Source organism: Helobdella robusta (assembly GCF_000326865.2).
Source record: "Helobdella robusta unplaced genomic scaffold HELROscaffold_18, whole genome shotgun sequence".
Lineage (NCBI taxonomy): Eukaryota > Metazoa > Annelida > Clitellata > Rhynchobdellida > Glossiphoniidae > Helobdella > Helobdella robusta.
The window spans coordinates 2,586,056-2,604,573 of NW_008703981.1; the positions used below are offsets into that span (position 1 = coordinate 2,586,056).

Sequence of the window (18,518 nt, forward strand, 5' to 3'; positions counted from 1 at the left end):
ATATATACATTCACACACACACACACACACACACACACACACACACACACACACACACACACACACACACACACACATACATACATACATACATACATACACATCAAAGTGTTAATCCATTTGTTACGTGATGTTTGACGGTTCAGTGTCACTCATGTTTTGGTTTTAACAGACATACATACATACATACATACATACATACATACATACATACATACATACATACATACATACATACATACATACATACATACATACATACATACATACATACATACATACATACATACATACATACAAACACATATACATACATATACATACATACAAACACACATACATACATACACACTCATACAGACCCATGATAGAGCTTGAAGTCAGGTAACCAGACTTTTTCAGCTGACAGTGTGAGACTCTTCGTGTTATCATAGTCGGCAGGATCCCATTTCAAACGATTGTCCGTCCAAGTCTGATGATAACGATGGCGATAATGAGGTTATTATTATTATTATTATTATTATTATTATCATCATCATCATTATTATAGTAATTACAATGATAATAACAGCAACAGCAGCAGCAACAACAACAGCAGCAGCAACAACAACAGCAGCAGCAACAACAACAGCAGCAGCAACAACAACAACAGCAGCAACAACAGCAGCAACAACAGCAGCAACAACAACAAATCGAAACCTCAACTTCACCAGTCAAAACCATCTAAACTCACGTAAATCTCCCAAACATAGGTGGAAACGATGTGGGTGTTCCTGTCATAGATGGCGCACTGAAATTCGATGGCCAGGTTCACCGTGGCACGTTCCGGTTCCAGCTCCTTCTCGTAAGTGTCGAGGAGGTCCTTCATCAGCCTTCCTTTGACGTCATAGTGGGAGCCTAGACTGGTCTGCTGGGAAAAATCCCGAGATGTTATTATTATTATTAATCTATTATTGTTATTATTCATCTATTGTTATTATTATTATTATTAATCTATTATTATTATTAATCTATTATTATTATTATTATTGTTATTATTATTATTATTATTGTTATTATGTTTGACATGCAGAGCATTTAAAAACTGGTTGATGGTGAATCCAGGGTTCATCCAGATCCCAAAGAGATTCATCCAATTATGATTATTATTATTATTATTAAGATTATTATTATTATTGATATTATTATTATTATTGTTGTTGTTATTATGTAATGTACCTACCCCGGCTAATAAAACTGCCAGCGCGTAGATTACAATGAGCTTCATGTTCTGCCTTGGTACAAAACAATTATCATGGTTATTATTATGATTAATATTATTATTATTATGATTATTATTATTATGATTATTATTATGATTATTATTGTTATTGTTATTATTATTACTATTATTATTATTTGAATAATGAAGAAATGGAAACTAAAGGCCGATAACGTAAACCAATGAAAGTGATGGCAATATTATTATTAATTATTAATAATATCATCTAGATAATAATAATTATAATAAGTAATAATAATTAAGGATGATAATAATCTAGAATATGTTCTATCTATATAATAGCGAAATTGGGACGAGAAGACTAACTTCTTGAGAAGTTTCACGATCGGATCGTTCATACCCCTTAAATGCACTCGGATATATATATATATATATATATATATACAAAGAAGGAAAAAATTTTCCATAATTTTGTTTACCGGAAGATAATTTTTATCATGATAATCGTATGGTTATTATCATTTGTTTTTATGATGGTTAGTATCATTGCCATCTTCGTCTTAGTCGTCGTCATCATTGTAGAAAACCATCGTCTATGAAATCAACATTGTTGTTGTCGTTGTTTCGATCTAACAGTCGTTATACCATGGCATCCAGTATCATTATAGGTCTTCGTACGGTGGTGAAATGGTTAGAGATGCCTGTTTTGTTCGGTCTAACTCGCCGTGACTGGTTTCAAATTCAACGACATCCTTGCCTATTTTATGCCAAATTGTATCATAAACGTATATGTATGTTGTACGTTTTTATATGGGAATGTATACATTTCTATGTATGTATGTGTGTGTGTGTGTGTGCGTGCATGTGTGTAGATATGTGCGTGTGTATGTGTGAATGTGCGTGTTTCATGACTCTAGTGACTTTTAAACTTTGTCATCCCCATCTTCAACAGAGTTAATAATTTTTGTTATTTTTGTTAACGAACTTTCAAACTTTAACACTTACGTAAAATTTTATCAAGAGATTCCCAATCATGGTATTGTACAACGGTAAATATTTTCCAAGTGTTTTAGTTAATATTCTAAAATAAACAAATTTTTTACTATTCGTCCAACAATTTTTGAAACTTGAACTGTGTGGTTTCCTTGAAATTTTTTTGGTGTAAATTTTGATCATCATCTTCATTAACATCATCATCATTTCTATCATCATCATCATCATCATCATCATCATCATCATCATCATCATCATCTCTGTCATCATTATCCTCAACATCTCCGTCATCATCTTCTTCATCTCCATCATCATCATCTGTGTGTTAAATAAAGTCTGTGGATTCTTGGATTTTATATACTTAATAGTTAGTAACATTGTCTAAGTGTTTTTCATATTTTAAAAGGATTTTAAAATTTAAAATAACGAAATTTAACACCAATTGACGATAATTTTTTCAAAATTAAAAAGTGAAGAAAGAATGCATGCAACAGCATCGGTTATAACAACATTAGTTTATTATCGTATTGCCAAGCGAGAATATCAACATTTTAATAGATTAATTAATTCATTCATTTATTCTTAAACTTTCCTACCATCACTGTCGTCATCATCACTATCATCATCACTACCATCATCATCATCACCATCATCATCTACCCTCATTATCATCATCATCATCTTCTTCTTCTTCATCGTCATCGTCGTCATCATCATCACGGGGATTTCTCGAAAAGTTGGACGTTTTTGAAGTAGGCATCATGGATCGGACCGTCAACTTCTTGCGACCTTCTGTACGGTGGGTTCAAGGCCGTCTCAAGGTCATTCAGGGAGGTCGTGGGGGTCGTGAAGGTAGGGAGAGTATGCAGGAGGCTCTGATGATGATGATGATGATGATGATGATGATGGTCGTGGTGGTGGTGATTTTGATGATGTTGAAAGCAACACAAGCGGTAACAGGATGATTATTTTGTAATAAATTTTGCAAAAAAATTCACTTTCAGTCCTCTTAAGTCACTGGCAAGATTGTCAACCTGCCTCTGAAACTTAACAACAAATGCAACACTCTCAACATCGGCAACATTGTTGCTTTTGTTGCCAATTGTTGTTAAGCCTTTGGCAACAAATCGATGTTTTTGTAGTTGTTGTTGGTCGTCGTTGTTGTTGTTGTTGCCAGTCGAAAAGTTGTCTATACCGCTATTTCTGAACATTTCGTCAACAAAAACTCCTTCGTTTATGGCTTCGCCTATCAAAGATTTCATACCAGGATAGTAAAAGAGCTTCTTGTTGAGTATGTCTTCTATTTTTGTGGTTGTTGTTAGTTGCTGTGATGAAGTTGTTGTTGTTGTTGGTGGTGATGATGTGGTAGTTGCTGTAGTTGGTGGTGTAGCTGCTGGCTGTTGTTGTGGCAACTGTTGTTGTGGTAACTGTTGTGATAGAGTCATGGATGTCGGTTGTTGTTGTTGTGGCGATGTTGTTGCTACTGCCGCTGAAGACTGTTGCATTTGGGATACTGCTAACGTTGTCGTTGCGGTTGGTTGTTGCAGAACCGTTGTTGCGGTTGGTTGCTGATCAGTTGCTGCAACTGCTGCTTGAGACATTGAGAGATCGGATTTTGTACCGTCAGTTGTTTGTTAACTCTTTTAAAAACTAGTTAAACAACACCAAGGATGTTTTTTAACGCTGTACCACAAGCCGTGCAATTGAACGCATAAACAATACGTAACGAATTTATCCTCTAATAATAACTTTCCTAACAACCCTCAGGAGTTTTTTTCAAAAATTTTTATTTTTGCTTTCTCATTCGTCAAGTAACCTCTAAATTTTTCACAAGAAAAATAATGACAATAATAACAAATGCTAATCAGAATAATAATAGTAATAATAATAAAGTTATCATTATTACTATTATTATTATGACCAAAAAACTATATATATATACATTATATATATATATATATATAATGCAAATATTATATATATATATATATATATATATTTTACATGAAGCTTAATTTGTAAGAATATAAAAGATGAAAATAGTAAATGTGGTAGTAGTAGTATTAGTAGTAGTTGTAGTAGTAGTAGTAGTAGTAGTAGTAGTAGTAGTGGTGGTGGTAGTTGTTAATATTATTACTTTCAAATGTTTAAATATACAACGTACCTTCAAACTAAACGTTAAACAGAAATAAATAAGTATGTATTGAGTTGTATTGTACTGTATTGTATTTGTATTGTATTGAGTTGTATTGTATTTGTATAGTATTGTATTAGGTTGTGTTGTAGTTGCATTGCATTGTATTGTATTGTATTTGTATTGTATTGAGTTGTATTGTAATTGTTTTGTAATGTATTGTATTAGGTTGTGGTGTAGTTGTTTTGTATTGTACTGTATTGTATTTGTATTGTATTGAGTTGTATTGTATTTGTATTGTATTGTATTAGGTCGTGTTGTAGTTGTTTTGTATTGTACTGTATTGTATTTGTATTGTATTGAGTTGTATTTGTGTTACCTGTTTGTTTTTAAACGCCAGACTTCCATTAAATATTTCCTCCCATTAGCAAAGAAAAATGAACAAACTTGCACGCTTTGCATGCTTCAAGACTCTAACAACAACAAAACATTCCATGAAAACGCAAACACATACATACATACATACATACATACATACATACATGCATACATACATACATACATACATACATACATACATACATACATACATACATACATACATACATACATACATACGTACGTAAATTTCACATGTTTTTTGCATTAGTCATAAAATCTATTTGCAGACCGTGCAAAGATGTGCAAGCAGTAATGATGAAGATGATGGTCTTCATCACTTTTATTTTCAGTAAACATACTGATACCTTATAATAATCATCATCACCATCCTCATCATCTTCATCTTCCTCCTCATCATCATCACTATCAGTACTTTTTTGAATAGAACGCATTTATTTTTTATAGATAAAAATCAAAAAAAAATTATTGTTGCTATTTTTAGACATGATGGAATTTAACAAATGCCTTTTCCCTTAGTAAGAGAAAATGATGATGATGACGACGACGACGATCATGATAATGATAATAGAACTTATAATGATGATAATGATGATGATGATGATGATGATGATGATGATGATGATGATAATGATGATGATGGTGGCGACGAAAACTTGAAAGAGAAACAAACGACAATGTTGACAACAACGACGACGATGTTGATGCTGAAGATGACGTCATAATAATAATCATAATAATAATAATAATAATAATAATAATAATAATAAAAATGATAATGACAAAAAAGATGATGATGATGATGGCGGGTGAATGTTGTGATTGTAAATGTTGTTGTAGCTACTGGCCCTATCTGATGTCTTGAAGTTCGGGACATTTTGGGAACCGATAACAAGTGATGATAATGATGTCGTATTATTATTATTGTTATTATTATTGTTGTTGTTGTTGTTATTATTATTATTATTGTTGTTGTTTTTATTTTTAGCGGTTTTTTTATTATTTTTATTTGTTTTCGTTCGCTTTGTTGATTTCTTACCGGCGCTGTTGTTTAGGGATAGTAATATAGTTGCGTTCGTAGACGACGACGACGATGACGATGTTGTTGTTTGGATGCAGCTCCTGTCTGGCAAGTTATCTGAGTTTATTTTTTGGTTCTATTATTATTATTATTATTATTATTGTTATTGATTTTTATGCTTTACCGATATGAATGTGTTGTGTTTATAAATATGCCGCACATATCTACACATACCTACAAACATACCTACATACAAATCTACACACATACCTTCATACAAACACGTACACACACACGCACCACACACACACGTACACACACGCACCACACACACACACACACACACACACACACACACACACACACTTGATAAACTTTCGAAGGTCATAACAGAAGCGTTATTAATCTTGTCGTCGTTGAAGTTGCTTACGAAGCCACATTGTCCTCTATTAAGGACGCTGAGCGTTCGCCAAGGGTAATAGTTCATTTGTTCGGGGTAAGTGGATATTATCTGCGTGCGAGTGTGTGTACGTGTGTGTGTGCGTGTTGTATGTGTGTATATGCTTGTCTATGTATGTGTATGTATAAATTATATATGTTACTACTACTAATGCTGCAGCTTGCTACTACTACTACTACTGCTGCTACTACTACTACTACTACTACTACTACTACTGCTACTACTGCTACTACTACTGCTACAACTACCTTACTATTACTACTACTATTACTACTACTATTACTACTATTACTACTACTACTAACATTATTACATCTAAAAATAGAATATTTATTTGACCTACAGACCCAGCAAGTAAATTTGTCCTTGAACTTGGTGATTAAGACCATTGTGACGTCATTGACCATCTCGTGACCGACGCACTGGAAATCTTGATTATGATCCCGATGATAATTATAACTATAATTATTATCGTTAAAAATTTTATTATGAATATTACTTTTCTTTTATTATAATCATGATGCCAGTTGTTGCTGCAATACATGTTTGGTGGATGCCAACGTGAACAGTGTTATTGTTGTTGATAATAAAAATAATAATAATAATAACAATAATAATAATAATAATAATAATAATAATAATAATAATAATAATAATAGTATTAATAATTCCATAATTAATTCCATCAAGAGCCATAATTCTATAAATATGACAAAAAGATATCCCGGCAATAATTATAAGCGACTACACTGAGTTAATTGTATTCTCATTGAACTCTTAGAATTTTAATTGGGGTGTAATAATAATAATAGTAATAATAATAATAATAATAATAATAATATTGTAACCTAGATAATTATTGTTGATAATATTGTGGCAGTTTGGTGCCAGTCTCACGGTTAAGATGTTACTGGCAGAGCACGAAGTTTCATTCCAATCGTTGAAAACCCCACCACAGCTAGCTACCATGTTGTTGTTGTTGTTGTTGTTGTTATTATTGTTGTGGTTGATGACGTCAACACTGATACTTCCGCCGAGTCCGCACTGCATGTATTGGAATCGCTCGTGAGCTGGGGAAAAAGTATTCAATTTTTCATGAGTGAGTTTTAATCACAGAAATCACATTTGTCGTTTTCGTCATTATCTTCATCGTCATCTTCCTCCTCATTTTTATTATCCTTATCATCATCTTCATCAGCAGCAGCAGCAGATGCAGCCACTGCCAATGCATCATCACTTACGTAACAGCATCTTCATCTCGTCGCTTCTGATGGCGTCGCCAAGAGGTTCCCTGTCTTTTTGAAACTTGCAAATATCGAAGGAGGAATCAGTCAGACTGCTCTTAGCTGGGAATGAATATTATTATTATTATTATTAAAATTATTTATTATGATTGTAATTAGAACAATAATAATTATTATAACTGTTATTTCATTTTATTATTAAAAATTGAACCAACGTAATAAGGAGAGAAAAATTTTCAACTTACACATCTGAAAGTATAGAACTGGTTTCTCTTTTCTAAAATGTAGACACGTGTATCTGGGCCGACTGGATGAATGAATGAACGAAGGAACGAACGAATGAATGAACGAATGAATGAATGATTGATTGATTGAATGATTGATTGATCATACTAGCCAGCCAGCCAATCGGCTAGCCATCCAACTAACCATCCATTTGAAAATATAGAGAGCATTTTATAATTCTCCTTCTTCCAATGCTTGCTCTTGCAGATGTATGCTGTACCCCCCCTACTGAAATGGATTGTCTCATTTTCAACTTTGACCTCTTCCATGCGATCTGATTCTATTAATAGCCATCTGAATGAAAAAATGAACGAAAGAATGAATGAATGAGTGAACGAAAGACTGAATGAATGTGTGAATGAGTCAAGTAAAAATTGAACTATCAACCTAATAAACAAATGAATAAAAAATAGATGGATGAACGAATGAACATAAAAAACAAATAAACGAATAAAAAATTGAATGAATAATAATAATTATTATTATTATAATAAATATTATAATAATTATTATTATTATTATTATCATCACCTTCCTCTATATTCTTCGGGCAAGAAGCATTCCGCTTTCGTTGATGGTCCTAAATCTTCTTTGTGACCTGTGTGTGTGTGTGCGTGCGTGTGTGTGCGTACGTGTGTGTGTGTGTGCATACCCGCGTGTGAGTGCGTGCGTGTGCGCGTGTGTAACAAACGAACAAACAAACACAACAAAAATTTTACCACATAATCCGCAAGATTGTTTACAGTATGTGACGATTTTGTGTAGGACCGAATTGACACACTTGCCCTCGGCTGCCACCGCCCCACAATTCTCCGTCTCGTCGTAACATACGCCTGGTCCTAATAACAACAACAATAATAATAACAACAACAACAACAACAACAATAATAATAATAATAAATACTACTACAACTTTTATTTACTGCAACTGCATCTAGTACCGGTAATTCTACTACTACTGCTGCTGCTGCTGCTGCTGCTACAACTACTACTGCTGCCTCTACTATTACTGCTATTACAAATACTACTTCTAACTAATGATGATAATAATGATGATGAATGATTTGTTGGTTTTTCAAAGATGAGCTGATTGGCCGCTGGTTTGTTGGTTGATTGATTGTCTGGCTGGTTGATAGCTGGTTGGTTGGTAGATTTGATTGGTTAGTTGATTGTCTGGTTGGTTGGTTGGCCTATTGAATGATTAGCCGTTTATACGTACCGGTTCTTCGTAAGCGAAGTACAACACTTCTAATCTCACCGTCATAATTCTTTTTATTATCATTATTATTATCACCATAATTATTAATGTCATAATTATTATTTATATTTTTATAATTATAATAAACAGGAACTTTTCGATACAAATTATTATCATTGACGTCAGAGTTGCGATCCCTATCTGGCTTTTTGACATTCATTCCACCAGATGATGATGACGACGACGATGACGAAAAAGATGAAAAAGATGGAGATGGAAATGACGAAGACGATGGAGGTGGAAATGATGAAGAAGATGAAAAAGAAGAAGAAGACGATGACGATGAAGAAGATGAGTAGGGTGACGCTGGGGCGATGATCTCGAAGTACAGGGTGGAGTTTATTTCCAGCTCGTTGTTGGTGTCCATGTTGGCTGGAATCCGCTAGAACCATGACGATTAATAATAATAAGAAGACGAATAATAGAAATAAAAATAACAAAAACAATAATAATAAAACTAACAAGGGTGTATTGAGGGTATTTTTTATTGTACAGGCCAAGAAATACGTAGGTAAACCGCGATTCAGTTACATGCCCCCAACACACCAAGCTAGAAGATACTGGAGATGGCGGTAGTCATAACTATTATTATTATAATTATAATAATTATTGTCATAATAATAATAATAATTATTATTATTATTATTGTTATTATTATAGTTATTATAAAGCGAAATGCAATTATTTTTCCATCGTAACAACGAAGGAGAGTTTTTTCTATCATGTTGCTTGCCGTGGTTTTCTTATTCAACTTCAAAATGTAGTCGGAGAAGCTACTACAACAACAACAACTACTACTACTACTACTACTACTACTACTCTACTACTACTACTAATAATAATAATAACCATCGTTATCGGCAACAAAGTTACATCTTCCGTCTGGAAAGTTGAGGACAACTCCATCGCCAGACATGCACTCGCTTTCTAGTCTGTGTGGACGCAAGAACTGCTCTGTCCTCCTACATAGAGGCTGTTTATTATTATTATTATTTATTATTATTGTTATTATTATCAGTATTATTGTTATTATATTATTGTTATCAAAACTTAAATTTAAAAAGCGGGTGCAATAACTTTAAACTTTGAATATAAAACTTTTGAATAGTCCCCATTAGGACTTTGTAATACTTTTAACTTCTCACTGGTCAATTTACTATGAGCATGGACATTTTAGTATCGTCCTACTACGTTAAATTCTCTTCTATCTTCATCATACTCATTACATTGTGAGAGAACAACTGAAGGAATCCTACTTTAAGCTAACATCTTCTGCTGTCTTAATAGTACACTCATTCGTACCGAATGAAGGAGCAGACTACAAGTTTTAAATAAATTTAACTCAATTTATCTTTTTTTATTTTATCATTTGTTATTATTATTATTGTTGTTGTTATTATTATTATTATTATTACGAGCTAACCTCAGTGCTAGAATCATCTAGGAACAGCCTGTAATCGAACCCGCCACTGAATGGACAAAATGACCAGCCCCTCATGTCGCCAGACACCCAGACGTTTGTCTGCCTGGTCAGCTGACTGTCTAAACACAGGTTAGCTTCGTTCGTTTGTCTAGGAGAAGCTGGTTGTGATAGTGGTAATTGAATGAATGAACGAACGAACGAATGAACGAACAAACGAATGAACGAACGAACGAATGAACAAAATCAACATTAATTATATAAAAAAGAAATGAAAAATAAACAAATTAATTGAAAAAGGAGACAAAATGGCGGCCGATTATGAGACAGGCATGGAAAGAAATTTGATGACGATGATGAAGGCTGCATCGATGAATGATCGTTATTATTATTATTATTATTGTTGTTGTTGTTGTTGTTGTTGTTGTTGTTGTCGTCGTCGTTTTAATTATTTTCATTGCTATTGTTAGGCTGTGTTGTTCTTTTAATTTTTCATTTGCCGAACACCTGCCAGTTCCCGGTTTTTATTCCTTCATCAATCCGTCTCTCTATCGCGTTCATTCATTCATTTATTCATTCATTCATTCATCAAGTTTTCTTTCTATCATGTCTATTCATTCATTCGTCTTTTTCGCGTTCTTTCATTCACTCATTCATTCATTCATTTGCTAACCCATCCAAAATAAGACAATATTTGGTTTGTTGAAAGCGAACCTCAGACAGGTAAATTCATTTCCTCTGTTATAACAACAAATCAATCAATCAACTAGTTAATCAATCAATCAATTAATTAGTCAATCTTCATTCAAATAATTAATCAATCAATCAATCAATTAATCAATCAATCAACCGGCCAACCAATCACCTTTCAGAATCCAACTTAGCTCGATATTTCTCATTCACCTCTTCAGATAGGCAGGTAAATTTCTGAATAAACTGCTTCTTGCTACAGTTTTGAGTCTCATTGTGGCACCTTACGGATGTTACTAATTTGAATTCAATATTTGATTTGGTTACATATATCTCGTAGAAGCTAGTCAAATTTCGCGGATAAATTGGACGATGTTGTTGTTGCTGCTGTGGCAGTTGTTCTTGTGGCTGTCGTTGCTGCTGTTGTGGCTGTCGTTGCTGCTGTTGCAATTGTTGTTGCGGCTGTCGTTGCTTCGGTTGCTGCTGTTGTTGTTGTGATGGTGGAAATTTGTGATATTGCTGATGTTCATGTTGATAAGGTTGTTTGTAAGATTTACTATGTTGTTGATGTTGCTGATGTTGTTTTTGACGTTGTTGTTGTTGATGTTGTTGTTGTAAGTATTGCATGAAATTCTTTTTTAAACCAATGCCAACATCACCAGCATTTTTGAGATTATTATCATCATCGTCATCGTCGTCATTAAGATTATCATTGTTGTAATCATCTTCTTCATCATCTTCACCAGTAGTTTTCAATTTATTATTATTATTATTGTTATTATTATTATTATTAAATTTTAAATGTGACACCCACAACGCTCCTCTGAAATCTTCATTGGATTGAAATTTATTATTATTATTATTATTATTATTATTATTATTATTATTATTATTATTATTATTATTATTACCGTTAATGTTATTAATATTGTTGTTGTTGTTGTTGTTGTTGTTGTTGTTGTTGTTGTTGTTGTTGATACTTTTATCATCACCATTGTCTATATTTCTATTCTTATGTGCTTTATAATTGTCATCAAAATGATGATGATGATGAAATTGGCGCTGATACTGATGATGAGAATGATGATGATGATGATGATGATGACGATGATGATGATGATGACGATGCGACATTACGTCATCGTTATCGTCATCCGTCCATAGAAAATCTGGGAACGTGCAGTATCCTGAGACTACTGGGATGTAGAAGTTGGGAATTTTAAATCACTTGGAAAAAAAATCGCCATCGTTATCATCACCACCACCATCATCATCATCATCACCATTATCTTCATCATCACCATCATCGTCATCATCTATAACATCATCATCTATAGCAGCATCAGTATTTTTATTATTCAAAACTTAACAATGGGAAGAATTATTTATCAGTAATTTTTTTCAACACTTACAAAATTTCCAGCTATAAAACAATAAAAGGCCTTTGTCCCGGATTATCATCAATCTCATCATCATCACCATCATTACCATCACCACCTTCATCATTCTCCTCATCATCGTCATCATCCTTTTTATCGTCGTCATCATCATCGTCATCATCAATACTTTTTAATTTTCAGACAGTTTCTAACCCAATAAACCTTCTAAAGTTAGAAGGGCCAGGCATGTTAGAGGTCGCGATAGACACACCATGCTTTCGAACCTGGGAGGTCTGGGTTAGAAAACAATTTTATTTTGTCATCATCGCTATCGTCATCATCAACAACATCCTCATCATCATCGTCGTCGTCATCTTTTCAGCTTATTTACGATTCTCAAATTCAATTTCATTCTCAAATTTGAATGCCCGTCATCGCCGTTGTTGTATTGTATTTTACGGTCGTCATCAACATTCATCATCATCATCATCATCATCATCATTAATATTATTATTATTATTATTACTATTATTATTTTTACTACTCTTATTGTTCTTGTCGTTGTTTTAAATAGTAGTAGTAGTAGTATTAGTAGCAGTAGCAGTAGCAGTAGTAGTACTAGTGTACTTGTAGTAGTAGTAGTAGTAGTAGTATCAGCAGCAGCAGTAGTAGTAATAGTAGTAATTTTGCCGTAAATATGCAAACAAATTAATAAATGGAAAAAAATTTTATGGCGAGGTGGGAATTTTTTTGAAAATAATAATAAAAAAAAAATAATAAATAATAATAATAATATAAAAATAATAATTCAACTGTAAATATTGTCTGGTGATTTAATAATTCTCTCGTTGAAAACTGTCATTGAATGAATGAATGAATGAGTGAGTGTGTAAATGAATGAATAATTATATTGTTAAATGAATGAGTGAATGGAATGACGAATTGATAGACGGATAAATGAACGAATGGATGAATGAACAGAACTAACTATTAAACAAGATATGAATGAATTAAATATGAATGAATGAATGAATGAATGAATGAATGAATGAATGAATGAATGAATGAATGAATGAATGAATGAATGAATGAATGAATGAATGAATGAATGGATGAATGAATGAAAAAATTTAACAAACGAAAGAAGGAAAGAACAAACGAATGAATGAACGAACAGACGAAGAAAAGAAAGAACAGACAAACGAACGAACGAACAAATAAATGATTGAAAGAACAAACGAACGAATGAATGAACAAGCATCATCCGAACTCGCAAAATAAATTTCAAAATTTTCAATACACCTATTGTATTGGTAAAAAAAACATAGACGCACATACACACATTAAAACATACATACTCACATACAAACACACATACAAACAAACAAACATACATACTCACATACAAACACACATACAAACAAACAAACATACATACCTACAGTTTTTCTCCCATTATACTACATACATTGTATACAAGATACAAAAATACACCCATACATGTTTATTTTATCTCGGTCGGTGTGTATATTGTATATGTTGTTGTATGTGTTGGTTTTGTATTGTATATTTTGGTATTTTTGTATGTATGCGTATTTTTGGTTCGTTTTTATTCATTCACGTCTTCACACTCCAACGATCGTTCATTCATGGAACGCTCAAAAACAGATGTCGATGACTATTATTATTATTATTATTATTATTATTATTATTATTATTATTATTATTATTATATTTATAATTATTATTATCATGGTTATTATTATTATATTTATTATCATAGATATTATTATTATTATAATTGTTATTGTTGTTGTTATTGTTGTTAGTCTCATTACATTTCTGATGATGATGTTCTTAAAGATGTGATGATGATGACGACGACGACGATGATGATGACGGTGATGATGATGATGACGACGACGACGGTGACGATGATGATGATTTTTACTAGGTGTGTAAATTTTTCGAGATGCATTGTGACAAGGAAATTCTATTAGCATTGTACTTTAAGTTCATATTGGGATATGTTTGTATGAGTCTGTATGTATGAATCTGTATGTATGTGTGAGTTAGTATGTATGTGTTTATGTATATGTGTATAGGTGTGTGCGTGTATGTATGTGTGTTTGTATGAATGTAAAGCACAGAATTGCAGAACAACATATGGATGTATGCATGGGATGGGAATGTTTGTATGTATGTACGTTTGTATGTTTGTGTGTGTATGTTTGCATGTATGTGTGTGTGTATGTTTGTATGTACGTGTATGTGTATGCTTGTATGTTTGTGTGTGTGTGAGCATCATGATATCGGCCTTATTGGTACTTAACGATGTGCTAATGTAAACAATTGACATGTCCCTCAGGAGAGTTTTGTTTGGTTCGCTTTGAAATTTGTTTGTATGTACCTTCTTGTATATTTCGCTTCTCTATGTATGTATGATATATGTATGTATTAGAGATGAGCGAAAATTGAAATTGGTTCCCAATTCCTTAATATTTTTTTTCTCATTCCAGATTCATTCCGAATTCACATTTATGACAACGTTCCCGAAAATTCCCCTTCCCTATTTTTTAACTCATTCCGGCTTTGTCCATCCCATTTCCTACCATCTCCATCGATTTCCTAAAATTTCCATTTCAGAAAATAAGGTTTCACCAATTTTCATAAAAATCTTGCTAGGCTGACTTTCACTTTAATTTTTGTGAATAAATGGAATTTAAAAGAAAAATCCCATTTGAACCCTGGGATTTCCGCGATTTCCGTTTCCATCCTCACCTCTAGTTTGTATGTATAGTTTGTGTTTGTATGTTTGTGTGTATACTACTTTGTATATTTTGTGTTTGTATGTTTGTATGTAATATGTATACATGCGTCCGTGCCAGCACATACATACAGATAAACACATACATTCATACATATATACATTCATAAATACATACAAACAAACAAACATACATACATACAGACAAACAAACATACATGCACACATACTAACATACAATGTTGCTCGCTTTAAAATGTTTTTTTAATTGAGGTGGGCAGTGGAACAGCAGTTCAATCGTCCTACTGAGAAATCTAACCGATCATTTATTCCCTCTCTCTCTCTCTCTCTCTTTCTCTCTCTCTCTTCTTCAATCTGTTTTTTCTCTGTTTCACTCTCTTTTATCTCTCTCTCTCTCTCTCTCTCTATGCTTTTATTACTTTATTGAACAGATAAAATTTGATACCAAAATATGCCTCTTCATTATTTCAATTGCTGTTACCTTCAGATAATTTTTTAGTTTTTGTTGTTTAACATGTTCGTTTTGATGTTTTGTATGTTTGTTTGTTTTTATATACAGGTTTATTTGTTTGTTTGTTTCTATGTATGTTTGTGTTTCTTTCGGATGTATTCATACAAAAGAGACGGCTCGGAAATGAACTATAAAATATCGATAGGGGGGGGAACACGAGATTTGTTCAAAATTGAATGAAATAATTAATTCATTCCTACAAGATGACATTGCTAAAACACTCCTCCATATTATTGTAATAATTTGTCATCGGTATAAAACCACACACACACCCACACACACAAACAAACACACATACACACACACACACACAATTGCACAGATAAACACACATATATTCAAAATTTTCATTCCTACTTAGATGCATACATTCAAACAACAAAAGCAAACGAACATTATAAACGTATATATATATATATATATATATATATATATATATATATATATATATATATATATATACTCACAAAAAACAACAAACGAATAAACAAACAAACACGCATGAGTAAAAAAACCGGAAACGGAAGAATTTTCGTCATCAAATGTCACGTGGCGCTAATGAGCAATCTGTAGGCAAGAAAGATAAAGGCGACCCGCCACCATCTTTCCAAAGGTTATGACGATGACAGTGGTGATGACGACGACTATGATGATCTTTACGAGTGTGATGATGAAGATGATGATGATGAGGACGATTACAATGATCATCACAATGAAGATGTTAATGCGGAAAAAAATAATAGTTATCATCACCACTAACATCATCACCATCATCTTTTTCTTCATCATCTTCTTCTCTATCATCATGATTATTAGAACGATGACGTCACCATGACGTCATCGTCGTTCGTTATTGGTCGTCATCATGAAACGGCGAATCAAAAGTTATGGCGAAATTTATTAGGCAGTTAGGCAGTGGATTGAAAATATACGCCAGCACTAATAGCAATAACAGTAACAGTAGTAATAGTAGTAGCAGAAGTAGTAATAATAGTAGTAGCAGCAGTAGTAGTAGTAGTAGCAGTAGTAGTAGCAGTAGTAGCAGCAGTAGTAATAGTAGTAGTAGCAGCAGCAGCAGTAGTAGTAGTAGTAGTTGTAGTAGTAGTAACAGTAGTAGTGAAAATAATATTAGTAATTTTTTAAAATTTCGTTCATCGAACTTCTCTACATTTTTTTAAAATTTTATTATCGGTACTTGTTTTTGAATGAATGAATGAATAAATAAATGAATGAACGAACCAACGAACGACAAATGGATGAACGAAAAAATGAATGAACGAATGACGGAAAGATGAATGAATTTATGAATCATCCTGCGAATCAAAATAGGAGTTTACTGAATTAATAAACTAAAAAAATGTTTTAAAAGTGAATGGATGAACGGATAAACGAATAAATGAATGAATAAACGAATGAATAAACGAATGAATAATCGAAAGATTGACTGAAAGAATGGAAGAATTAATAAATGAATAAATAAACCTCTAGATGTCTACTGTCAAGGAATCAAATGTAGAATTGCGAAATGTTATCTGATGAGCTAGCTAATCAAAAAGACAATCAGTGAATCATCGAAGAACTTGTTGGTTAGATAATTAATCAAGTAATTCAATTATTTAGTTAACTAATTGATTATTCAATTAAAATTATTGATTAATTGATCAATTGAATAATTAAAATATATTAGTCAAAAACATTATCAACCGTGAGATGTACTTGCATTAAGAGTTTACATTAAAAATTAACATCTTCAATTTCAAAAATTCTTTCTCTCCCTCTATTTCTATCTCTCTATATATAAATATATATATACAAATACATACATACATACATACATACATACATACATACATACATACATACATACATACATACATACATACATACATACATACATACATACATACATACATACATACATACATACATACATACATACATACATACATACATACATACATACATACATACATGCATACATACATATATACACTAACAGATACAAAAACAATCAAACATACATACATGCATGCATACATACATACATTTAAACATACAAAAAACGAACACACATACAAACAAATAAACAGACATACTTTCATGTCTATCTACATACACCTAATTTTTAATTTCAACTAATGTTAATGGGTGAAGAAGAAAACAAGATGGGCACGCAAGAATTTTCCGTCTGTGCTTACTTTTAAACATTTTAAACAATAATTTAAACTTTTTGTATGTTTGCGTTTGTATGTTTGTATCCATGTATGTTGGCGTATTTGTTTGTTTGTTTGTTTATTTGTACGTATGCAAAGATGCACGAGCGTTTTTATTAATATGTATTTATGTATGAACGAATATATATTTATCTGTCAGTCTGTCTGTATATTTGTATGTATGAATGTTTGTATATATTTGTGTATGTGTGTGTATGTATATTATCTAAAATTTCGTTTGTTCGTTCGTTCGTATGTATGTATGTATGTATGTATGTATGTATGTATGTATGTTTGTATGTATGCAGGCGAACAAAACGTATCAAAGAACACATGAGTCTCACAGAAAATGCACTCTACTTTTGAAAGCATCATGAAAAGACGGGAGAGAGAGAGAGAGAGAGAAAGAAAGAAAGAGAAAAAGAGAGAAAGAGAGAGAGAGAGAGAGAAAGAAAGAGAGAGAGAGAGGAAGAGACAGTACAAAAGAGAAAGAAAAAACTA

General features: G+C 32.4%; 2 protein-coding genes across 2 annotated transcripts in view; both read right to left on the reverse strand.

Moving 5' to 3' along the window:
- HELRODRAFT_191143 (hypothetical protein) overlaps nt 1-1,620 on the reverse strand; it is a gene marked incomplete at its 5' end in the record, with an annotated part of 2,725 nt that extends 1,105 nt beyond the window's left edge. Inside the window, 4 exons of the mRNA XM_009016465.1 lie at nt 363-472; nt 734-907; nt 1,223-1,274; nt 1,589-1,620. Coding sequence (XP_009014713.1) covers nt 363-472; nt 734-907; nt 1,223-1,274; nt 1,589-1,620 — 368 coding nt within the window. The remainder of the gene's footprint in view (nt 1-362; nt 473-733; nt 908-1,222; nt 1,275-1,588) is intronic.
- A 3,852-nt stretch (nt 1,621-5,472) lies between these two features.
- HELRODRAFT_191144 (hypothetical protein) lies at nt 5,473-12,779 on the reverse strand (the record flags this gene model as incomplete). Its single annotated transcript, XM_009016466.1, has 15 exons — nt 5,473-5,886; nt 6,136-6,280; nt 6,577-6,659; nt 7,078-7,299; nt 7,471-7,575; nt 7,719-7,780; nt 7,903-8,052; nt 8,540-8,597; nt 8,978-9,398; nt 9,479-9,576; nt 9,866-9,989; nt 10,440-10,587; nt 11,410-11,609; nt 11,781-11,956; nt 12,728-12,779. 15 exons carry the CDS (start codon nt 12,777-12,779, stop codon nt 5,480-5,482), a joined length of 2,451 nt encoding a protein of 816 aa, XP_009014714.1. The 3' UTR covers nt 5,473-5,479.
- Between the last annotated feature and the right edge of the window lie 5,739 nt (nt 12,780-18,518).